The sequence below is a fragment of the Panthera pardus genome, unplaced genomic scaffold, assembly GCF_024362965.1.
Source record: "Panthera pardus isolate Hobbes unplaced genomic scaffold, ASM2436296v1 HiC_scaffold_12, whole genome shotgun sequence".
Taxonomy (NCBI): Eukaryota; Metazoa; Chordata; class Mammalia; order Carnivora; family Felidae; genus Panthera; species Panthera pardus.
The window spans coordinates 51,790,944-51,815,267 of NW_026526677.1; the positions used below are offsets into that span (position 1 = coordinate 51,790,944).

Here is a 24,324-nt window from a genome sequence, read left to right on the forward strand (position 1 = left end):
GGCCTAGACTTCAGGCCAGTGCCTAGACCCAGCTGACGCCTTGCCTCTGGCCAGACTCTGGGTATTTGCCTGCCTGCTGCTGTCCAGCTCCCACCCACTCTCCCATGTGTTTACTCTCCCTCTTGGCCTCGGACCAATGGGTGATGACTTCCAAACTTTTTCCTCCTCATTAGTGCCTGAAGCAAGAAGGTAACTCTCCAAGGGGTTTCCTGGAGTTTTTACTATTCATAACTATAGGGAGGTGGGAGTTAAAAATGATCACCGAGTGTTCATACCTGTTCATATCTGAATATTAAGACAAGAAGTCTTAATATTCAATTCACTCAATATACATTTATCAAATATCTACCATGTGCAAGTCATTGCATTAGGGACACAGAATACAGTCATGAATGAGTCATTCACCCCGCCCCCTGCTTCATGGAGTTTATAGTCTAGAGTGGAGATTCATGTGCAAAGAAGTAGTTGTACTGCAATAAGAAAACCTCCATGATGGGGTCTTATGTGAGACAGGCAGTATGAATGCATCCCAAAAGAGGTGAGCCTCAAGCTGAGACTTACAGGATGAGCAGCAGTTGGTGAGGAGACCAGACAGTGGGGAGTGTAGGGCGGTGGTCCAGGCACAAGTGACACACGTGCACAGAGCAGTGGGAGAACCTGACTTGTTCAGGGGCCTACAAGTGGCTCAGTGTCTCTGGAGGTTAAGGTTTGGGATGGGAGACTGGGACGGAGACTGTGCAGGTAGGCCAGACAGTGAGGAGTCAAGCCAAGCCAAAGGGTTTGAGCACTTTTCTTTGGAGAACATTAAAGATTTTCAAGTGGAAGGGTAATATGATCATATTTGCTTTCTCAAAAGATCCTTTTGGTAGTCAGTATAGAACAGCGGTTCACAACTGGGCATGGTTTTGCCCTCTGGAGGGGACATCAGGCTATGTCTACAGACATTTCATTCTGACACATGAATGTCACAAGTGGTGTGATGCTACTGACATCTAGCGCACAGAGGCCAGGGATGCTTTCAAACATCCTGCAATGCACAGGACAGCACACAACAAAGGATTATCTGATCCAAAATGCCAGTTGTGCCAAGGATGAGAAGTCCTGGTGTAGAAGATGGATTGGAGGCTCAGGCCTCTATGAGAAGGGAATCACAATAGTCCAGGGGAGAGATGGCTCAGGCCTAAATCAGGACAGTGATAATGGTGATGGAGAGGAATAGACAAATAGGAGAGATAATGAGGATTTACTTAGTCCCTAGTTGATTGATATACCGGGAGAGAAAAAGGGAAGAACAGATTTCTGGCTTGAGCAACTGCCTGGATGGAAGAGTCATTAGAGAGGGGTTGGAATGATCATGAGTTTAGTTTTAGACACATTGGATTTAAGGTGCCACTTGGGACATCCAAGTGGGGATATTGAGCAGGCATCGATGTGCAGGTTTGGAGCTCAGAGGAGTGGTCCAGGTCAAAGTGCAGATGATGGTCAAAGCCACAGAAATGGAAGAGAAGGTCCTGAGGGAGCATGTCGAGTGAGAAGGCCAGGGAGAGATCCCAGGGAGCAAGTGTGTGAGAACAGTCAGGGAAAGGGGAGGTGGAGGAGTCTGTGGAGGGGGAGGCAGCAGAAGGAGAAATGGGAGACACCTGGGAGGGAGGTCAGGGTGGGGTGGATGCAGTAAGTTTGTGGTCTGCTAGGAACTTCAGAAAATTCACAGATAAGGGTGTTTACTTCCTCCTTGAAGTAGTGCATTCGATGAGAGCTAAAGGCGGGTGGGGATTAAAGGAGAGCTAAGTGGGAGAGGGGGCTGACCAAGGTTGGGCTGGGACGCAGGGCTGAGCGCCTGTTGAGAAGAGAAACTGCATTTGCAGTGGAGCCTCTGAGCTGGAGCTGCACAGGCTGGGAAATTCACTTCTGCCTTGGTCATTTCCAGTCAGTGGCCTCTATGCCTTTTGGGGTCACTTCCTGACAACTTCCCCTGACCACTATTTATTGCTTTCTTCCTGCAGGGAGTCAGAGGGCAAAGGTCTTTAACAGCTTCTGGAGATGATGCAGCAGCTGTGCTGCAGCCCGCCTGGATTGATGCAGGGGGATGTTTGTCTCCTGGGATATCTGGGCCCACAGCCACAGTAAAGAGTTAGAGCAGGAGCTGTTTTCCAGGGTTCAGCCATGGCAGGGTCTCTCCGGAGGGTAAACAGTGCTACAAATCACTTCTGTCAAGGGCCTGGGCAACAATCAGAAGTCCTTGGCTAGCCTCCTTTCTGAGGAGCATTTTCTGGCTACGAAAAGGGAACTCTCCAGCTTCCTCTTACAGCATACCGTGACCCTAAGACCCTTGTACACACAGAGAATACTTTGTCACAGGCTACAGCAGTCAACACCAGCTAACACACTGTTGGGGGTCTAATGTGCACCCAATGTATAAAACTTAGTTTGAAGGAGGTTTTTGTTGTAAGGGCAATCAGAATATCTGTTTGCTCATTCAACAAATATATATAGAGTACCTACTGTGTGCCTGGCCCTGTCCTAGGCTCAGAAGCTTTTGGAATGGTGTCTCCTGCTGCTCTGCTTCTGAAATGTTCAGAGGCTCCTGACATTGGTGTGCAATAGTTTACCTTTTCCTGAGCCAGTCTAGGAGATGCCCAAGAATTAACCAGGAAAGCCTTCCCCTACTTCTTGGTTTTGTGGAGCCTCCTGGACATAATGCCCTTGATGCCCCATGGACTTGCAATTCTCCCTCTCTCACTTCCAACAAGGTTGGCTTGAGAGGCAGTGGATGCCACAGGTGCGTGAGCCACATCCATAAATCCACAGAGCAGACCCCGATCCCTCCAGCGATTAGATTCCAGTATCAATCAAACCCTGCTCTGGAATGGCCAAACTCCAGAAAACGCAGGGCTAGAACATCAGTCCCAGTAGGTGCATCAGTCAGCTAGTTCTCTACTCAGAGTGATTATGAGACTTGGTGACGGTTATTAACTCCCTGTGACCCATCTGGAATTTGCAGTCATAGCCCAAGCACTCTCCTTTGTCAGTGCAGTTAGACCTCATCGTTTGCAGATTCTGCATTTGTGAATTTGCAGACTCTCTAAAATTTATTTCTAACCCCCAAAACAATACTTATGGAGCTTTTGCAGACATTTCTGGACACGTGCAGAATGATGAAAAATTCAAGTGGCCTGATGTGCACATTCCAAGCAATGCTCTGCCTTCATATTTCAGCTCATACTGTAAACAAGGGTCCTTTTTGTGGTCTATTTGGTGCCACATTTTTTGCATTTTTGTCCTCTTTGTTTGGTGATTTTGCTGTTTAAAATGGTCCCCAAGTGTAGTGCTGAAGTGCTGTCTGGTGTTCCTAAGCACAGGAGGGCTGTGATGTGCCTTATGAAGAAAATTAGTATGTTAGATAAGCTTCATTCAGATATGATTTATAGTGCCATTGGCCATGAATTCAGTGTTAATGAATCAACAATATATATTACATAGGTGTCTTTAAACAGAAACATGCATAAAACAAGGCTATGTATTGACCAGCTGACAAAAATGTTGTGATCAGAGGCTCACAGGATCCTAAACGAGGTGGTGAGGTTTGAGATGTAGTTGGGTTTTGGCCCATGTCCTATTAGTCCCCTGTATGTGTCCACCATCCAAAGACCCTGGCTCCCAGTTGGCCCAGGGCCTGCTTCTTCTAATTGCCACTTAACTCTGGCTCTTCTGGTCAACAAGATGGACATCACTCACCCCAGCCTCTCCCCAGGTGACAGCCACAGATGCAGACAGTGGCCCATTTGGCCTCCTCTCCTATTCCTTGGGTGCTGGACTTGGGGCCTCAGGGTCTCCCCCATTCCGCATTGATGCCCAGAGTGGTGATGTGTGCACGACCCGGATCCTAGACCGAGACCAGGGGCCCTCGAGCTTCGACTTCACAGTGACAGCTGTGGATGGGGTGAGTGGGCAGACCATGGGTAGGCTGGGTGTTGGAATAGGGCATTCACCAGAGCCAGACAAGGTCCACCTGACTTATGGCTGCATGTCTCCCTAGGGAGGCCTCAAGTCCATGGTATACGTGAAGGTGTTTGTGTCAGACGAGAATGACAACCCACCTCAGTTTTATCCACGGGAGTATGCTGCCAGTCTGAGTGCCCAGAGTACACCAGGCACAGCTGTGCTGAGGGTGCGTGCCCATGACCCTGATCAGGGGCCCCACGGGCGACTCTCCTACTACATCCTGGCTGGCAATAACCCCCCACTCTTTGCCTTGGACGAGCACTCAGGTGAGGATCCTCCCATTCCCAGGCCTTGCCCCCGGATCCCTCTCCCCACCTGCTTACATGAAGTATTGCCCCCTCTCCCATAACCTTTTTACTTCTATTCTGTTTCCTTATACGTCAGTGCTTCTATCCCTTCTCCCAGGGCTGTTGACAGTAGCCTGGCCCTTGGCCAGACGGGCCAACTCTGTGGTGCAGCTGGAGATTGGGGCCCAGGATGGAGGTGGCCTGCAGGCAGAGCCCAGTGCCCGAGTCAACATCAGCATTGTGCCTGGAACCCCTGTACCACCTGTATTTGAGCAACTACAGTATGTCTTTTCCGTGCCAGAGGATGTGGTGCCAGGCACCAGTGTCGGCGTAGTCCAGGCACGCAACCCACCAGGTATCATTTATCATTATACCCATTTGGTGCTGTACCCAGACACACCAACATAACCCATCTCAAACTACCCTAGAGTATCACAGCACAGATAACACGCAGGTTACAACCCCAGCACCTCCCTGGGCACAGTGCAGGCCCTCTGCTTCATCCCCAGGCACATGAATGTCCCAGTAGTTTGAAAGACACAGGTGTGGACAGTGCTTCTCCCTCCTTGGGATCAGAGTCTGGGCCCCAACTCGTTAGATGCCTCCCATCTCTTTCCTGACTCCTCTCTCCTCTCCTCAGGTCGCTTGGGGTCTGTGACCCTTGCCTTATCAGGTGGGGATCCCCGAGGACTCTTCTCTTTAGATGGGGCCTCGGGGCTGTTACAAACACTTCGCCCTCTGGACCGGGAGCTGCTGGGACCGGTGCTGGAGCTGGAGGTGCGGGCAGGCAGTGGAGTGCCCCCAGCTTTTTCAATGGCTCGGGTGCGTGTGCTGCTGGATGATGTGAATGACAACTCCCCTGCCTTCCCTGCACCTGAAGACACAGTGTTGCTGCCACCAAGCACTGCCCCAGGGACCCCCATCTATACACTTCGGGCTCTGGACCCTGATGCAGGCGTTAACGGTCGAGTCACCTTTACCCTGCTAGCTGGGGGTGGTGGGGCCTTCACTGTGGACCCCACGACAGGCCATGTACGGCTTATGAGACCTCTGGGGCCTCCAGGGGGGCCAGCGCATGAGCTGGAGCTGGAGGCCCGGGATGGAGGCTCCCCACCCCGCACCAGCCACTTCCGACTACGGGTAGTGGTACAAGACTCGGCGACCCGTGGGCTGGCTCCTCATTTTGACAGCCCCATCTACCGTGTGGACCTGCCCTCAGGCACCACCCCTGGAACTCAGGTCCTGCAAGTGCAAGCTCAAGCCCCAGATGGGGGCCCCATCACTTATCACCTTGCAGCAGATGGGCCAAGTAGCCCCTTTGGCCTGGAACCACAGAGTGGTTGGCTATGGGTGCGAGCAGCACTGGACCGTGAGGCCCAGGAGTTGTACACACTGAAGGTAATGGCAGTGTCTGGGTCCAAAGCTGAGTTGGGACAGCAGACAGGCACAGCCACCGTGAGGGTCAGCATCCTCAACCAGAATGACCACAGTCCCCGCTTGTCTGAGGAGCCCACCTTCCTGGCTGTGGCTGAGAACCAGCCCCCAGGGACCAGCGTGGGCCGGGTCTTTGCCACTGACCGAGACTCAGGACCCAACGGACGTCTGACCTACAGCCTGCGACAGCTGTCAGAAGACAGCAAGGCCTTCCGCATCCACCCCCAGACTGGTGAGCACTGGGGCCCAAATTCTGAGATCTCATAGCCTCATCCTCAGACTGGTGAATACCCAGACAGAATTCCCAGACCCCTGCCAAGAGGACCAGGACTCAGCCTGGACTTTCACCCTGGCATTCCCTCCCACACTCCCTAAACCCCAGCTTCTCAGCTGCAGGCCTCAGGCTGTGCCCATACATGACCCTTATCCTGCACTCCCAGGAGAAATGACCACACTCCAAACCCTGGACCGAGAGCGGCAGAGCAGCTACCAGCTCCTGGTGCAGGTGCAGGATGGGGGGAACCCTCCCCGTAGTACCACAGGCACCGTGCACATCGCAGTGCTTGACCTCAACGACAACAGCCCTACCTTCCTGCAGGCTTCAGGGGCTGCTGGCGGCGGCCTTCCTATACAGGTATGTGAAGTGGCAGGACCCTGCCCTGAAGAAGTGTGAGAGGCAATGGGGTGGGGGATCATCTCCCCACAGAGCTGTAGGTGTAGATCAGAGAGACTGGCTCTTGGAACAGGTGTGAGAGCAGAAAAGGGGCTCTGCCTGCATTCAGGTGAGGGGAACTTGACTCTGAGATGTCTCAGGTGAGGGAAACTTGACTCAAGAACACAAGGAAGGACACAGCTGTAGGTGAACTGTGTGTCCCCACAGGTACCAGATCGAGTGCCTCCAGGAACACTGGTGACGACTCTGCAGGCCAAAGATCCAGACGAGGGGGAGAATGGCACCATCCTGTACACACTAACTGGTATGGTGGGGGAGACGTGGAGAGAAGGGAGTTGGTGGGTGATGGCATGACCTCCCCAGCTCTGGGACTCATGCCCTCACCCTTCCTATACCTGTCCCCAGGTCCTGGCTCAGAGCTCTTCTCTCTGCACCCTCACTTGGGGGAGCTGCTCACTGCTGCACCTCTGATCCGAGCAGAGCGGCCGCACTATGTGCTGACTTTGAGCGCTCACGACCAAGGCAGCCCCCCTAGGAGCTCCAGCCTCCAGCTGCTGGTGCAAGTAAGGCTGCTCTTCCTTAAATCTGTTTACTTCTCCTTGGCCACCACTATGAGCTCCCTCCAAGAGCCACGCTTTCATGGAGTCCTTGTGCCCTCTAGTCAGGCTACTCCTACTGCCCTACCAGCTACCCAGCAGGCCAGCCCAGACCCCTTTAACTTGGCTCCCCTTGATTCTGTCCTTCCTCCTCTGTCCACAACAGGTGCTTCCATCAGTTCGCTCGGCTGAGCCCCCACCGGATCCCTCAGAGCCAGACCCAGCGGCTCCGGTGCCCGTCGTGCTGACGGTGACAGCAGCGGAGGGGATGCAGCCCGGATCCCTGTTGGGTTCCGTGGCGTCGCCAGAGCTGGCGGGGGTGGGCGCACTCACCTACACTCTGGTGGGCGGCGCCGACCCGGAGGGCACCTTCGCGCTGGACGCGGCCTCAGGGCGCTTGTACTTGGCCCGGCCCCTGGACTTTGAGGCAGGCCCGGCGTGGCGCGCTCTCACTGTGCGCGCTGAGGGCCCGGGAGGCGCGGGCGCGCGGCTGCTGCGCGTGCAGGTGCGCGTGCAGGACGAGAACGAGCACGCGCCAGCCTTTGCGCGCGACCCGCTGGCGCTGGCGCTGCCGGAGAACCCGGATCCTGGCGCGGCGCTGTACACCTTCCGCGCCTCGGACGCCGACGGCCCGGGTCCTAACAGCGATGTTCGCTACCGTCTGCTGCGCCAGGAGCCGCCCGTGCCTGCGCTGCGCTTGGACGCGCGCACCGGGGCGCTCAGCGCACCGCGAGGCTTGGACCGGGAGACCACACCTGCCCTGCTGCTGCTCGTGGAAGCCACCGACAGGCCAGCCAACGCCAGCCGCCGCCGCGCAACGCGCGTTTCTGCGCGCGTCTTTGTCACGGATGAGAATGACAACGCGCCGGTGTTCGCCTCCCCTTCACGTGTGCGCATTCCCGAGGATCAGCCGCCCGGGCCCGCGGCGCTGCACGTGGTAGCGCGGGACCCGGACCTGGGCGAGGCCGCACGCGTGTCCTATCGCCTGGCAGCTGGTGGGGACGGCTACTTCCGGCTACATTCCAGCACCGGTGAGTTGGGCGCAGAGATTGGGACGAGGGAGGGTGCTGATTTGGAGGGAATGTTGAGGTTTGCTTCCAACCTGCCCTACCCGCTCACCTAGGAGCGCTGTCGGTGGTGCGGTCCCTGGACCGCGAACAGCGAGCTGAGCACGTACTGACGGTGGTGGCCTCCGACCACGGCTCCCCTCCGCGCTCAGCCACGCAGCTCCTGACTGTCAGTGTTGCTGACGTCAACGACGAGGCACCCGCTTTCCAGCAGCAAGAGTACAGCGTCCTCTTGCGTGAGAACAGCCCGCCTGGCACTTCTCTGCTCACTCTGCGGGCGACCGACCCAGACCTGGGTAAGACCTGAGGGGATGAGTGGAGAGAGGCACATCTGGAAGGAAAAGGTGTATTTACCCGCTGACCCCCCCTCCTTGCTGCCCTTCTTCAGGGGCCAATGGGCAAGTGACTTATGGAGGCATCTCTGGCGAAAGCTTCTCCCTGGACCCAGAGACTGGAGTTCTCACAACTCTTCGGGCCCTGGACCGGGAAGAACAGGAGGAGATCAACTTAACAGGTACACACTGACAGGACCCCAAAAGCCTGAGGTGTTATAAACAGCCAGTGTTACATGGGTAGATGCTCCAAAGTACCTTCTAGAAGCTTCCACCTATTACAGCACAGCTTATTATATTTTTGGATCATCTTGGGGCAGATTGCGAGGTGATCTGACTATTAGACTGTCCCCATTGTCATCACACGAAGTCTCAAATACATAATGTCACAGCTGTGCCCTTTAGGATTCCCTCAGATTATACTGTGGCCATTTAACAGAGAAACCTATTGATTGTATCAGAGAGGTTAGGTGATTTGTGCAAGCTAACACAGCTTGGAAGTGGTAGAACTGGGACTTGAACCCACGTTTTTGATATCTCACTTAGTGTCTTTTCTGTCACACTACTACCCATCCAAGATACATCTTGCATGCACTAAGTTTGGGAGATTAGAAGGAAAAAAACATCTTCTGACTTGTATATTTATGTGTGCATGTATATGTGTAGGCACCCATGTGCTTGCAGAGTGTGGAGAGATGGACATTTTCTGGTTCATATATACACCTGGTGAACATGTGTGAACGATGTGTGGTATGGGTTTCTCCATGGGATGGGAGCAGGCTAGATCTCATTGATTTTGCTTCCCCACAGTGTATGCCCGAGACAGGGGCTCGCCCCCACTCTTGACCCATGTCACAGTGCGGGTGGCCGTGGAGGATGAGAATGACCATGCCCCAACCTTTGGGAGTGCCCACCTCTCCCTGGAGGTGCCCGAGGGCCAGGACCCCCAGACCCTTACTGTGCTGCGGGCCTCTGACCCAGATGTGGGAGCCAACGGGCAGCTGCAGTACCGCATCCTGGGTGAGAACTGTCCCACACCCACTCATCCGGCACCCACTTGCCCAGTTCTACTCCTTGTTGGCTTATGTCAGCCACGGTGTGTCTGGGTTTCCTTTCCCTTCTCTTTGTCTCCTACTTTTTCGTTCATGTATATATGTGTTTCTGTGTCTCTTTCTATGCCTCTTCAGTTCTTTACCTCCCTTTGTGTCTCTGTCTTTATTTTCCTGTTTCTTTTTTTTTCTTGTCTCTGTAGAGCACTTGTTCTCAAACTTTTTGCTTTCAGTAACTCTTAATATTCTTAGTTTTTGAGAATTCTAAGCATTTTTGTTTATGTGATATCAATATTTATTGATATAATAATGTGATACATTATTATACATATATATGAATACATATATAAATACATATTTATAATAAGCACATTACATAAATACTTATTATACTAGACATTAAAGCTAAGAACTATTTTTTATTATTTTTTTAAAGTTTATTTATTTTGAGAGAGAGAGAGAGGGAGAGACAGAATCCCAAGCAGACTCTGCACTGTGAGCACAGAGGCTGATGCGGGGCTCAAACTCATGAACTGTGAGATCATGACCTGAGCCAAAATCAAGAATCAGATGCTTACCTGACTGAGCCACCCAGGCGCCCCATTTTTTGTGGGTTTTTTTTTGAGAAAAATTTTAAAATGTTATTGTAAAACAAGCCAGTGAAGTACTGCTTGCCATATTTCTGCATAAGTACAAAGAAGTATTAGAGGTTCAAATAATTTGCTGGACAGCAATGAGATTGCAAAGATTATAGCAGGTGTAACTAAAGGTAAGCCAGCAAAAACCAAATTGAGTCTCTGAAAACATGTTTATGTTCTAAACTTTTTGCCTATACTCTAGAAGATGTAAGAATCATAAGCACACATTCCATTAACTATCCAAGTGATGTCATCACATGTCATGTAGTATTTGGATTCCACTGTACACTTGTGAAATACTAAGAATTTAAAAGGCATATAATGTCTTAGTATTGATATGAAACTAGTTTGATCTTATATATTCCCTGGAAGGAGTCTCCAAACACACTCTGAGAAGGGTTGCTTTAGCATATCTTCCTTTATCTTCTGTGGTTCTTTTCTCTGCCTTTCTCCCAGTTTCTCTCCCCACCACTCTGTCCTATTTGCTGTTGCCTGTAAATCACTCCCATTCCCATGGACTCACACGTTTATATGCACATGTACTTCTCTGCAGATGGGGACCCATCAGGAGCCTTCATCCTAGACCTAGCTTCTGGGGAATTTGGCACCATGAGGCCACTAGACCGAGAGGTGGAGCCAGCATTCCAGCTGCAGATAGAGGCCCGGGATGGAGGCCAGCCAGCTCTCAGTGCCACTCTACTTGTGACAGTGACCGTGCTGGATGCCAATGATCATGCTCCAGCCTTCCCTGTGCCTGCCTACTCTGTGGAGGTGCCTGAGGATGCACCTGCAGGGACCCTGTTGCTGCAGCTACAGGCTCATGACCCTGATGCTGGGGCCAATGGCCGTGTGACCTACTACCTGGGTACAGGTGCAGCAGGAGCCTTCCTGCTGGAGCCCAGCTCTGGGGAATTGCGCACAGCCACAGTTCTAGACAGAGAACAGTGTCCCAGCTATGCCTTTTCTGTGAGTGCAGTGGATGGTGCAGCAGCTGGGCCCCTGAGCACCACGGTACCTGTCACCATCACAGTCCGTGATGTCAATGACCACGCACCCACCTTCCCCACCAGTCCCCTAAGGCTGCGTCTGCCCCGCCCAGGCCCCAGCCTCAGCACCCCAACCCTGCCTCTGGCCACTCTGCGAGCTGAAGACCGTGACGCTGGTGCTAATGCCTCTATCCTATACCGGCTGGCAGGCACACCACCGCCTGGCACCACTGTGGACTCTTACACCGGTGAAATACGTGTGGCCCGCTCCCCTGTAGCCCTGGGTCCCCGGGATCGTGTCCTCTTCATCGTGGCCACCGACCTTGGCCGTCCAGCTCGCTCTGCCACTGGTGTGGTCATTGTTGGGCTGCAGGGGGAGTCTGAGCGTGGACCCCGCTTCCCTCGGGCTAGTAGTGAAGCCATGCTCCGTGAGAATGCACCCCCAGGTGGGTCCCCAATAATGTCTCCCAGCTTTGTATCCCTGGATGAGCTGGGGTTACCTACTAAAAATGTCTCCTAGTGGAGACATTAGTCTGGTGCTCACTGTCCAACCAATACCATCATCTCCGCAGGGACTCCCATTGTCTCCCCCAAGGCTGTCCATGCAGGGGGCTCAAATGGACCAATCACCTACAGCATTCTCAGTGGGAATGAGAGAGGGACTTTCTCCATCCAGCCTAGTACAGGTAAGGGGCAGGAGCAGGGGCTCTGTGAGGGAACAGGCTCCTGGGGAAGCTTCCTGGGCCTGAGAAAGCTCTGGTTGTGTAGGGGCTACCCTTGAGGAAGGGCCTCAGTGAGGCAGGCTCCAGGGCAAGCAAGAGCTATCCATGATGCTTTCTGCCGCCCCCCACAGGAGCCATCACAGTTCGCTCAGCAGAGGGGCTGGACTTCGAGGCAAGCCCACGACTGCGACTGGTCCTGCAAGCAGAGAGTGGGGGAGCCTTTGCCTTTTCTGTGCTGACCCTAACCCTGCAAGACACCAATGACAATGCTCCCCGCTTCCTGCGGCCCCACTATGTGGCCTTCCTGCCTGAGTCCAGGCCCTTGGAGGGACCCTTGCTGCAGGTGTGGGGTGTGATGGGAAGATGGGGGGCAGGGCTGGCCAGACTTGTCTGTGGCCAGCTCAGTGCCAGCAGCCTCCTCCTCCCACCAGGTGGAGGCAGATGACCTGGACCAAGGCCCCAGTGGACAGATCTCTTATAGTCTGGCCGCATCCCAGCCAGCACGGGGATTGTTCCATGTAGACCCAGCCACGGGCACTATTACTACCACAGCCATCCTGGACCGTGAGATATGGGCTGAAACACGGTAAAGCCTGGCTCTGTAGACCCCTGACACCCCATCCTGTGTCCATCCAGTTTCAAGCCCTGCCCTGTCCCCCCCCCCATCAACTCCTAGGCCACATCCTGAGTCCCCCAGACCTCTAGCCTGTCGGGTGTCCTCTTAGCCCTGCCCAAGGTTCTCCCTTATCCCCAGGCCCCACTCTTGTTTGTTCTCTGTGTCCAGACTGGTACTGATGGCCACAGACCGAGGAAGCCCAGCCCTGGTGGGCTCAGCTACCCTGACGGTGATGGTCATCGACACCAATGATAATCGCCCCACCATCCCCCAGCCCTGGGAGCTCCGAGTGTCAGAAGGTGAGGGCTGGGTAAAGTGAGAGGTACAAAGGGTAGTAGGGTGGCACTGTACCCTACCCTGGGGCTCCAGGGGTGTCTGGGACCATGCCAGACACACATGTCCTATGTATTACAGATACACTCTTGGGCTCAGAGATTGCACAGGTAACAGGGAATGATGTGGACTCAGGACCCGTGCTGTGGTATGTGCTGAGCCCATCTGGACCCCAGGATCCCTTCAGCATAGGTCGCTATGGAGGCCGCCTCTCACTCACGGGCCCCCTGGACTTTGAGCAATGTGACCGCTACCACCTGCAACTGCTGGCACATGACGGGCCTCATGAGGGCCATGCTAACCTCACAGTGTTTGTGGAGGATGTCAATGACAATGCACCTGCCTTCTCGCAGAGCCTCTACCAGGTATTGATGTAGCCAGATGTCCCCACACCTGGGCCCAGTGTTGTTCATGTTGGAAGGAAGTGACACAGCTAGAAGTGTCTGAGCGGGGGGAGGGAGGGCTGGATCTTGGAACTGACCTGAGGATGGAGCCCTGAGGATGGGAGGGTCCCATCTCAAACCAGTCTTCCACGTCCTAGGAAATGTGTCTAGGTACTTCATCCTGTGCCCAGAAATGGAGGAAGGTGGGAAGTTTGAGTACTGAGTATGGGCTTCAAGCTGGCATGGATGCCCAGCAGGGCTCATGGGATCAGGCTCTAGAACATAGGCTGAGTGGACAGTAGGGCAGCTGGGAAGCTTGGCCATAAACACTTGTCTTCACCCCTCAGGTGACACTGCTTGAACACACCCCCCCAGGCAGTGCCATTCTCTCCGTCTCTGCCACTGACCAGGATTCAGGTGCCAATGGTCACATTTCCTACCACCTGGCTTCCCCTGCTGAGGGCTTCAGTGTTGACCCCAACAATGGTACGTCCTTCCCAGGATCTGACCCCTTATCTTTGACTGTGATGGGCCATATTTTGACCTCCTTCCTAGAATTTCTTGCCTGAATTCTTAACTCCTGGATCCCTGACCCAGAGAGAAAAATTTCCCCTCCTTAGTCTCTATTTTAAACCCTGTCTTGACTGCATGTCTAGAAGCCATTTCCTGAATCCTGGAAACCATTTCATAAACTCCCAGCGCAGGCTATTTCCTGGAGTCTGACTTTCAAGGCCATTTCCTAGGCCCCAAAGGATCACCCCTCTGCTCACCTACAGTCTCTGCTGAATGCATATTTCTCTCCATTCCCTTCTCATCTCAGGGACCTTGTTCACAACAGTGGGAACAGTGGCCTTGGGCCATGAGGGGCCAGGAGTGGTAGACGTGGTGCTGGAAGCACGAGATCATGGGATGCCAGGCCGGGCAGCACGAGCCACAGTGCATGTACAGCTGCAGGACCAGAATGACCATACCCCTAGCTTCACATTGCCACACTACCGTGTGGCTGTGACTGAGGATCTGCCCCCTGGTTCCACCCTGCTCACCTTGGAGGCTACAGATGCCGATGAAAGCCGCGCCCATGCCACTGTGGACTATAGCATCGTCAGTGGCAACCGAGGCCGAGTTTTCCAGCTGGAACCCCGGCTGGCTGAGGCTGGTGAAGGTGGTGGACTAGGTCCCCGGGCATTGGGCTGCCTGGTGTTGCTTGAGCCTCTAGACTTTGAAAGCCTAACCCAGTACAACTTAACTGTGGCTGCAGCTGACCGGGGCCAGCCACCTCGCAGTTCAGCTGTTCCTGTCACTGTCACTGTGTTGGATGTCAATGACAACCCACCTGTCTTCACTCAAGCATCCTACCGCATGGCAGTTCCTGAGGACACACCCATTGGAGTTGAATTGCTGCATGTGGAGGCCTCTGACGCTGACCCGGGTCCTCATGGCCTCGTGCGTTTCACGCTCAGCTCAGGTGACCCTTCTGGGCTCTTTGAGCTGGATGAGAGTTCAGGTGCCTTGCGACTCGCCCACCCCTTGGACTGTGAGACCCAGTCTCGACATCAGCTTGTAGTGCAGGCTGCCGACCCTGCTGGGACACACTTCGCTCTGGCACCAGTGACTATCGAAGTCCAGGATGTGAATGACCATGGCCCAGTCTTCCCTTTGAGCTTGCTCAGCACCAGCCTGGCAGAGAACCAGCCTCCAGGCACTCTTGTGACCACTCTGCATGCGATTGATGGGGATGCTGGGGCTTTCGGAAGGCTCCGCTACAGCCTGTTGGAGGCCGGGCCAGGGCCTGAGGGCCGTGAAGCATTTGCACTGAACAGCTCAACAGGAGAGTTGAGGGCACGAGTGGCCTTCGACTATGAGCATACGGGAAGCTTCCAGCTGCTGGTGGGTGCTGCCGATGCCGGGAATCTCTCAGCCTCGGTCACTGTGTCGGTACTGGTGACAGGGGAGGATGAGTATGACCCAGTATTCCTGGCTCCAGCTTTCCACTTCCAGGTGCCAGAAGGTGCCCGGCGTGGCTACAACTTGGGTCATGTGCAGGCCACAGATGAGGATGGAGGTGCTGATGGCCTGGTGCTCTATTCCCTTGCCACCTCTTCCCCCTATTTTGGTATCAACCAGACTACAGGTGCTCTCTACCTTCGAGTGGACAGTCGGGCACCAGGCAGCGGGACAGGCACTTCTGGGAGTGGAGGCCGGACACGACGTGAGGCACCACGGGAGCTGAGGCTGGAGGTGGTGGCACGGGGGCCTCTGCCTGGTTCCCGGAGTGCCACAGTGCCTGTGACTGTAGATATCACCCATACTGCCCTGGGCCTGGCACCTGACCTCAACCTGCTGTTGGTGGGGGCTGTGGCGGCCTCCCTGGGAGTTGTGGTGGTGCTTGCTCTAGCAGCACTGGTCCTAGGGCTGGTGCGGGCCCGTAGCCGCAAGGCTGAGGCAGCACCTGGTCCAATGTCACAGGCAGCGCCCCTGGCCAGTGGCTCTCTGCAGAAGCTAGGCCGAGAGCCGCCCAGCCCACCGCCCTCAGAGCACCTCTATCACCAGACTCTCCCCAGCTATGGTGGGCCAGGAGCTGGAGGACCCTACCCCCGTGGTGGCTCCCTGGACCCTTCACACTCAAGTGGTAGAGGCTCAGCAGAGGCTGCAGAGGATGATGAGATCCGCATGATCAATGAATTCCCACGTGTGGCCAGTGTGGCTTCTTCCTTGGCTGCCCGTGGCCCCGACTCAGGCATCCAGCAGGATGCAGACGGGCTGAGTGACACATCCTGTGAGCCACCTGCCCCTGATACCTGGTATAAGGGCCGCAAGGCAGGGCTGCTGCTGCCAGGTGCAGGAGCCACTCTGTACCGAGAAGAGGGCCCACCAGCCACTGCCACAGCCTTCCTGGGGGGCTGTGGCCTGAGCCCTGCACCCACCGGGGACTATGGCTTCCCAGCAGATGGCAAGCCATGTGTGGCAGGTGCACTGACGGCCATTGTGGCTGGTGAGGAGGAGCTCCGTGGCAGCTATAACTGGGACTACCTGCTGAGCTGGTGCCCTCAGTTCCAGCCACTGGCCAGTGTCTTCACAGAGATTGCCCGGCTCAAGGATGAAGCTCGGCCATGTCCCCCGGCTCCCCGTATTGACCCACCACCCCTCATCACTGCTGTGGCCCACCCAGGAGCCAAGTCTGTGCCCCCTAAGCCAGCCAGCACGGCTGCAACCCGGGCCATCTTCCCACCAGCTTCTCACCGCTCCCCCATCAGCCACGAAGGTTCCCTATCCTCAGCTGCCATGTCCCCCAGCTTCTCTCCCTCACTGTCTCCTCTGGCTGCTCGCTCACCCGTTGTCTCACCATTTGGGGTGGCCCAGGGCCCCTCAGCCTCAGCACTCAGCCAAGAGTCTGGCCTGGAGCCACCTGATGACACGGAGCTGCACATCTAGCTGTGGCCCAGGCTGGGCCCCGACCTGGGATGCGCACAGTGTCCCCAATGCAGGCCCCATCTGAGCCTGCCCTGGGCAGCCTCGGACCATGATTGGCCACGGGGGAGGCCAGCTCCCCATCCTAAACTCCTCCAGTGGCAGCAGGTCCCACATCTCACCCTGGCCCCATCAGAGCACCAGTGCCACAGAGGCCCTGTTTGGCACTGACCCAGGGCCAGGTCCAGTGTGGGGAGAAGTATGAAGGAGGCAGCAGCCCTGGGTTCTCCTCAGTGAGGGCTTCCTGCCCTGTGCCAGCACCTTGAGGTGGAGCTGAGACTTTATTTATTGGGGGGTAGGGAGGATGGGGGGAGGTCCCTCCAACCTGTTCAGGCCCAGCTCCTTTGGGTTCCACTGACACCCCTGCCCCTGCCCAGAACCAAGTGCCAATTCTCACTCTGGAGCCTTAATAAACTGCAGTTTGTATCCAGTGTCCGGCTGTACTCTGTGGGAGCTGTCAGGATTGGGGGGGGGGGGGTGATTGCAAGGCACCCTATACATTGTGGACACCTCAGGAGGCACGGAGGGGTATTGGACGCAGGGGCATCTGGGGTGGGGATGGCACTGGGAGCCTGGGCCTAGCCTGAGGCTATCACATCTCTGCACTTGGCCTTTCCCTCTAACAAGGGCCGGAGGCCAGGGAGATGTAGCAGTGACCTAGAGAGGTATTGGCCAATGGGGAGAGATCTTGGGGATGATCAACTCTAGGCTTGAGGGTCCACATGTAATAAGAGCTCAAGCTTGTTGAACCTTTTCCTCATCAGGCTCTGGTGAGCAGTGTGTCTGCTTTATCGCTGTGAATTTTCACTGCAACCCTATGAGACAGAGAACTTTTAATACAATAGCTTTCATATTCTAAATGAAGCCTAGGCTCCAGGAGGTTGAGTGGCTTTCCTGATACCATATAGCTAAGCAGGAACCCATGTCTGTGGGTCTGTGTGCCCCAGAGCCCCTCTCTTCAGCACTGCCCTATACCCCCACGGTGAGTGCTGGCTGGACTCTGGCAGCAGTGGGGAGCCCTGGACTTACCCAGTGCTCCTTGAGCCACGGAGGAAGGATCCTGGTGGCAGCCCCACCCGTTCTCCAGCATTCAGGACCACCCATTTGAGGGAGGAGCCAGCACAGTCACCAGTTTCTAGGCAGATGCCGGTGGTGGAATATTAGAGCTCACGTGTTCTGTCACATGACAGCAGACCTCCAGAAAGGCAGAATGAGACTCCAAGCCTGGTGAGAATTAGGGGGCCCTGGGAGGAGGGGATCATGTTGGAGGGAATACGTGTTGGAGGGTGGGAACGCAGTGACAGTCCAGCTCCGGCTAAAACCCGCCTGCTGCCTCTGCAGCTTCCTAGGGCTCCTTGCCCTCTTCGTCACTGGCAAATGCAGTTACAGCCCGGAGCCTGACCAGCAGCTGGCGTAAGTTGACTTAGCACAGACCTTCCCCTTCCCTATGCCCTGTTTTGCACCCACTGTCTTCGTCCCAGCCTCCCTCAACCTCTTACCAGCTCCTGGTATCCACTGCAAAATCTTATCCCCAGTTGCCAGGCTCAGTCCTTGATCACTCACCTCTTGTGAGCCATATCTGCCTCTGGGATCCTACCCCAGGTCTCAGCCTCTAATCCTGAACCTTCCATCCCCACACTAACAAAGACCATGTTCATGACTCCTGACCCTGCAGGTTGCCCCCAGGCTGGGTGTCCCTGGGCCGTGTAGACTCTGAGGAAGAGCTGAGTCTCACTTTTGCCCTGAGACAGCAGAACGTGGAAAGATTATCCAAGCTGGTGCAGGCTGTGTCGGATCCCGGCTCTCCTCGTTACGGTGCCTACTGGGACTGGGGCTGGGATGTGGGATGCAATGGAGGGACCCAGGGCTGGGCTGAGCGTGGGATGGTGCACGTAATGTCAGGGTCGTGCTCTGGGTGCCTGGGGAGGTGGTGATATAGGGCAGTTGAATAGCAGTGGCTCTCGTCAAAGAGTTTCTGAATTTAAAAAAGTGAACTGGAAATAAACTGTCCAAAATTCACTCAAATTCTTCCCCCAAAAACTTTCCACGTGTGTCAGGCTAGAAACCTGAAAATTAAGAGCACAGTCTGTGTGATCAGATCTGGATTCAGATTCTGACTCTACTACTCACCAGCTACCAGACAGATTGGGAAGTAGTATGCAGTACAGATAGGTACCCATCAACTCAAATTCCTTACCTACCTTCCCACAACATGCCCATTTCCTCCTCCAGTCAGACTCAAGGGCTGTCAGTTCAGCTCTGAAAGAGCCTCGTCCACTTTTTACCATTGCCTGTTACTGCCAATACATTTGTTTTTTTCTTGCACCCAGACTGCTGCCCAGCCCCCTGAGCGGTCTGCAGTCTCTTCCCCTCCACCCCACTCCCCACCATGCTCCCTACTCTGCTCTAAAACAGTGTTTTGCTCCAGTGGTCATGCTGGATAGTGTCCCTCCCCTGCATGAAGCCCTTCAGGTTGGGGGGTGGGGAGGGGTGTTGGGGGGGCAGTCTCAGATTTACCCCGGAGCTATGTGCCTGGTGCTGTGCAGGAAAATAGTGACACACTATCACGTTAAGCTTAAAAACAAGTATGAAGACTGGAACTAAATTAGGTGTCATCTTATAATTGGTTCTGAAAGTTTTGAAAACTTTTACTGTAAATAAACTTAAAATGAAAAATTTTAACTTCTTAACCTTACTTGTTGGTTATGATCATGGCAATACATGCTCTGATGCAGCAATTGCAAACTTGTGACCTTTAGGGTAAATCCATATTTCTGGCCATAGCATTCCAAGTCTCCCTAGTCTTTTCTTCCCCTGGCCCCCAAATATAGCTTGCACCTGTACAACCTGCCTTTTTGCTAGAAAGTTCTCACCCATCCCTCAAGACCCTGTTCCAGTTTTCCTGGGAAGTCCCAATGTCTCCTGTTTGAGGTACAAAAAGGCAACTTGGAAAAGCAATGAATGAAGGCAAGATCCTCTACTGAATCTATGCAGGAAAATACCTGACCCTAGAGGATGTGGCTGAACTGGTCCGGCCATCACCATTGACCTTCCGCACAGTCCAAAAATGGCTTTTGGCCGCTGGAGCCCAGAACTGCCATTCAGTGACTACACGGGACTTTCTGACTTGCTGGCTGAGTGTCCGGTGAGAGGGAATGATTGCCCCATGGAGGGTACCAATCATCCCATCAGGGAGACATGTCACCCCAATGGGAGAGAACTGAGACCTAGGGTGAGGGGGGCAGGTACTTGTGGGTAAGAGCTAACACATGGGGAGACAACAATGAACAGTGATGCTCAGGCAGCCTCCTCTGCTCTTGTCCATGCTTTCTGACCTCTGTTTTCTGATCTCTGACCTCCAGACAGGCAGAACTGCTGCTCTCTGGGGCTGAGTTTCATCGCTATGTGGGGGGACCTGGAGAGATCCATGTTATAAGGTCCCCACGTCCATACCAGCTCCCGAAGGCCTTGGCCCCTCATGTGGACTTTGGTAACACCAAGTGGGGCTGGTGGGGGTTGAAGCACATAGAGCCAGGGGCTGGAAAAGTTTAGATGCCATGGTGGGTGTGGGGTGGGGTCAGTGGTAAAGTGGGGATTGGAGTCTAAAAGATCTCCTCCTCAAGGCTGACCCCTCCCCACAGTGGGGGGGCTGCACCGCTTTCCCCCCACATCATCCCTGAGGCAACGCCCTGAGCCACAGGTGTCAGGGACTGTTGGCCTGCACTTGGGCGTGACCCCATCCGTGATCCGTCAGCGATACAACTTGACAGCACAAGACGTGGGCTCCGGCACAACCAACAACAGCCAAGCCTGTGCCCAGGTGAGCTGTGCAGAGAGCTCCAGGGGCCTCACACCCTACCCAAGGTGCCTCCCCAGTGTGGGGCTTGCTCCCTGACTCCACCCCTGGGTTCTCACCCACTATCCTGTGACCTGGAGCAGTGTCCCCTGCCCTGACTTTGAGGCTGCATCCTCTGACCGATGATATCTGCTCTGATTCCCTTTGTAGTTTCTGGAGCAGTATTTCCATGACTCAGACCTGGCTGAGTTCATGCGCCTCTTTGGTGGGAACTTTGCACACCAAGCGTCAGTAGCCCGTGTGGTTGGACAACAGGGCCGGGGCCGGGCTGGGATCGAGGCCAGTCTAGATGTGGAGTACCTGATGAGTGCCGGCGCCAACATCTCCACTTGGGTCTACAGTAGCCCTGGTACTGCCAAGGGGACTGGTTGGTGGGGAGGTGGGTGGTGGGGAGTGTTGATCACTACTCCCTCAAGGAAATCCCATGAGAGAGAAAGAGATCCTGACAACCTCCCAAATGATTGCCCTTGTGCTTTCCCCCACCTCCCAAATCCAGGCCGGCATGAGTCACAAGAGCCCTTCCTGCAGTGGCTCCTGGTGCTCAGTAATGAGTCAGCCCTGCCACATGTGCACACCGTGAGCTATGGAGATGATGAGGACTCCCTCAGCAGCGCCTACATCCAGCGGGTCAACACCGAGTTCATGAAGGCTGCCGCTCGGGGTCTCACCCTACTCTTTGCATCAGGTGACCTCCTACTCTAAACTTTGACCCCACAGGAACTCTTGTGATCTCTGACTTATAATCTGAACTCAACAGGGACCACTGATCTGACCTCTAAACTTTGACCTCTTGCAGTAATAACTCTTTAATTTCTTCGCTGACATCTGAACACACATATCAAGCTCTGACCAATTAATCTGAGTGCTAAACTTGGTGTTTCTCTAGGTGACAGTGGGGCTGGGTGTTGGTCTGTCTCTGGAAGACACCAGTTCCGTCCCAGCTTCCCTGCCTCTAGGTAAGCACTCCAGCTCATCACTTACTTGTGACCACCAATCTTCCATCTATGACCTCATAATCTGGAATCTTTGCCTTGACCCCACCAGGTGCTCCTGTAGCTCAGCCCTCAGTTTAACCAGCTCTGGTTACTGCACTCCCCTTTTCTTCCTATAGGTCTAGGTCCCTTGGCTCCTGAGTAAAACGCAGCTCCCAGTATTCCTCTTCCTCAGTTCCCAAGCATTTTAGTAGAAGATTTGGTGAATGTGCTGTAGAGAACAGTGTGCACCGTCACCTCAGGCCATGCCCCGAGGGCGCAAAACCTCTTAGTCTTCCCCCATGTACATGCTTCCCCCCAGAGTCCAGTGCCTCTAGCAAGACCCAGCCCATACTTACCCATCTCCACATATTTTGGAGGTCCCCTGGGCACCCCGACAAACTGAGTGTTGTCTTCTGCTCTCAGCCCCTATGTCACCACAGTGGGAGGCACATCCTTCCAGAACCCATTCAGAGTCACAAATGAGATCGTTGACTACATCAGTGGGGGTGGCTTCAGCAATGTGTTCCCGCAGCCTTCATACCAGGTGTGTATGTGTATTTGTGTGGATGGATGGGTGGGAGGGATCCTCAGTTCAGCAGACAAGACTCACTCAACAACACCTTTCAGGAGGAAGCTGTAGCCCAGTTCCTGAGTTCCAGTCCTCACGTACCACCATCTAGTTACTTCAATGCCAGTGGCCGTGCCTACCCAGATGTGGCCGCACTCTCCGATGGCTACTGGGTGGTCAGCAACAGCGTGCCCATTCCATGGGTGTCTGGCACCTCGGTAAGAATCAGCCTGGCTCCAAACCCCCACTCAGGAACCATCCTCACCCTCGACAAAGACCTTGCACCCAGAATCCCTGACTCTCCAGAGACCTCTGATCCTTTCAGACATTCCTCCCCCAAATCCAATTCCTCTGAACCCCTAACCTCTACTCCCACCCTCACTTTTGCAGGCCTCTACTCCAGTGTTTGGTGGGCTACTATCCCTGATAAACGAACATAGAATCCTCAGCGGCCGCCCCCCTCTTGGCTTTCTCAACCCAAGGCTCTATAAGCAGCGTGGGGCGGGACTCTTTGATGTAAGTATGGAAGGGAAGGGTGTGGACATTTTAATGAATATGGGGAGTACAAAGATGAACTTGAGGGCAGTTCTGATGGGGTTCTGAAATGTGAATACAAGGTAAGGGAGCTTAGTCTGTTAGTACTGGTACAAGATGTGATGCCCACCTTTTCCCTAGGTAACCCATGGCTGCCATGAGTCCTGTCTGAATGAAGAGGTGCAGGGTCAGGGTTTCTGCTCTGGCCCTGGCTGGGATCCTGTGACAGGCTGGGGAACACCCAACTTCCCAGCTCTGCTGAAGACATTAATCAACCCTTGACCTGTTCCCTGCCCCCCAGCTGGTGGCTCGGTCCCTTATTCTGCACTGTTGGAAGCCCTGTTGAACCATCAACCACTGACTGCTGCAGACAGCTTATCTTCCTAACCCTGAAATGCTCTGAGCTTGACGTGTCTCCCAACCTTACCCTGCTCCATCACGCTCAGGTCTCCCTACTCCTGCCTCATGTTCCTCTTACAGATGCTATTACCAGTAGTGTTACAGATGTTATAACCAGTACTGTTATAACCTACCCCACCCAAATCCCCTCCTATTTCTCTTTTCTCTTTTCAACCAAGCTTTTTCAAACTGTTGTCTGTGCTCTCTGTGTACACTTTCACTTTATGTTCTCTCAGTTCACTGCAATGAGACCTCTGCTCTCACTTTTACACTCTTTACTTCCCTGGCAATTACAAACAATGGTTGTCCTGCTGCTTCATCCAGTGCTCACTTCCCAGTCTTTGCTTTATGGGCTCTCCGTCAGAGCTGTCCACTTCTCCTTCTTTAGACTTCAGGACTTAACTTCTTTTCTGACTGTTCCAATTCGTCATTCATTCTCTCCTTCCTCACTAAATGTTGGTATACTTCATTGCTTCATCTTTAGTCTTTTGCTCTTCTCAATGTTCCCTGAAACAAATTAATCACCTGGTATCCACAGCTATCACAATCTCACAAAATCAGACTTTATATCCAACAGTAATTGATACCTCAAATGCAAGTTGTATAATACTCAATACTTCATCTCCCTCCTTTCCCAATTCCAGACTGTTCTCTTGTGTTCTTTCTTGGTAAATGATACTATGCTTCTTCCAACCAAGCCAGAAATCTAAGTGTTATCCTAGACTCCCATTTCCTTCACCTCCTCCTCCCCATTACTACTGTCAATCAATAACTCCTACTGACTTTATCTCTTAATTTTTTTTTTCAACGTTTTTTATTTATTTTTGGGACAGAGAGAGACAGAGCATGAACGGGGGAGGGGCAGAGAGAGAGGGAGATACAGAATCGGAAACAGGCTCCAGGCTCCGAGCCATCAGCCCAGAGCCCGACGCGGGGCTCGAACTCACGGACCGCGAGATCGTGACCTGGCTGAAGTCGGACGCTTAACCGACTGCGCCACCCAGGCGCCCCAGACTTTATCTCTTAAATATAGCTTTAGCAAGACACAAGTCCTGCCAGTTGTATTTCCTAACTATATCTAGAACTCATCTACTTCTTTCCATCTCCACTGCTATTACATTAGCTTAGAGCCATATTCTCTCCCCTGTGAATTGTTCAGAGACCCTTGCAAAAAGTGTCCTTACTTCCTGCCCATCCATTCCTCAAAACCATTTTCCCAGAGTAAAATGCAAATCTCATCAGGTCATTTACTTAAAACCCTTCAAAGATTACTGATCAAATTTGGGCTTTTTGCTATGATTCACAAACCTTATCCTTCTTGAATAACAAAGTGTTTACCCTCCTTGCGCTCCTTGCCCTCCCCCACCACCACTTTCACTTTTGCTCAAGATATTCTGCACCCTTAAC

The 24,324-nt window shown here is 53.8% G+C and overlaps 2 protein-coding genes across 2 annotated transcripts in view; both read left to right on the forward strand.

Annotated features, from left to right (window-relative positions):
- DCHS1 (dachsous cadherin-related 1) overlaps positions 1-17,012 on the forward strand; it is a 33,999-nt gene extending 16,987 nt beyond the window's left edge. The window contains exons 3-21 of the mRNA XM_019456150.2: positions 3,752-3,940; positions 4,037-4,268; positions 4,408-4,644; positions 4,930-5,955; positions 6,164-6,357; positions 6,604-6,700; positions 6,802-6,959; positions 7,159-8,023; positions 8,116-8,355; positions 8,448-8,573; positions 9,202-9,411; positions 10,632-11,510; positions 11,637-11,750; positions 11,918-12,129; positions 12,218-12,372; positions 12,571-12,701; positions 12,817-13,100; positions 13,466-13,604; positions 13,939-17,012. Coding sequence (XP_019311695.1) covers positions 3,752-3,940; positions 4,037-4,268; positions 4,408-4,644; positions 4,930-5,955; positions 6,164-6,357; positions 6,604-6,700; positions 6,802-6,959; positions 7,159-8,023; positions 8,116-8,355; positions 8,448-8,573; positions 9,202-9,411; positions 10,632-11,510; positions 11,637-11,750; positions 11,918-12,129; positions 12,218-12,372; positions 12,571-12,701; positions 12,817-13,100; positions 13,466-13,604; positions 13,939-16,550 — 8,100 coding nt within the window. The 3' untranslated portion in view covers positions 16,551-17,012. The remainder of the gene's footprint in view (positions 1-3,751; positions 3,941-4,036; positions 4,269-4,407; positions 4,645-4,929; positions 5,956-6,163; positions 6,358-6,603; positions 6,701-6,801; positions 6,960-7,158; positions 8,024-8,115; positions 8,356-8,447; positions 8,574-9,201; positions 9,412-10,631; positions 11,511-11,636; positions 11,751-11,917; positions 12,130-12,217; positions 12,373-12,570; positions 12,702-12,816; positions 13,101-13,465; positions 13,605-13,938) is intronic.
- Positions 17,013-17,695: 683 nt separating this feature from the next.
- Positions 17,696-23,533, forward strand: TPP1 (tripeptidyl peptidase 1). Its single transcript, XM_019456151.2, has 13 exons — positions 17,696-17,813; positions 17,928-17,999; positions 18,262-18,401; positions 19,581-19,731; positions 19,949-20,076; positions 20,228-20,406; positions 20,593-20,791; positions 20,939-21,127; positions 21,329-21,398; positions 21,840-21,960; positions 22,044-22,202; positions 22,375-22,500; positions 22,660-23,533. The coding sequence occupies exons 1-13, from the start codon at positions 17,770-17,772 to the stop codon at positions 22,798-22,800; spliced, it is 1,719 nt and encodes a 572-aa protein (XP_019311696.2). The 5' UTR covers positions 17,696-17,769; the 3' UTR covers positions 22,801-23,533.
- Positions 23,534-24,324: the final 791 nt, after the last annotated feature.

Coding starts and splice junctions, on each gene's coding strand:
- TPP1 (XM_019456151.2), top strand. CDS start 17,770: ATGACAGCAGACCTCCAGAAAGGCAGAATGAGACTCCAAGCCTG. Junction 18,000..18,261: donor GAGCCTGACCAGCAGCTGGC/GTAAGTTGACTT, acceptor CTGACCCTGCAG/GTTGCCCCCAGGCTGGGTGT. Junction 20,792..20,938: donor TTGGGTCTACAGTAGCCCTG/GTACTGCCAAGG, acceptor TCCCAAATCCAG/GCCGGCATGAGTCACAAGAG.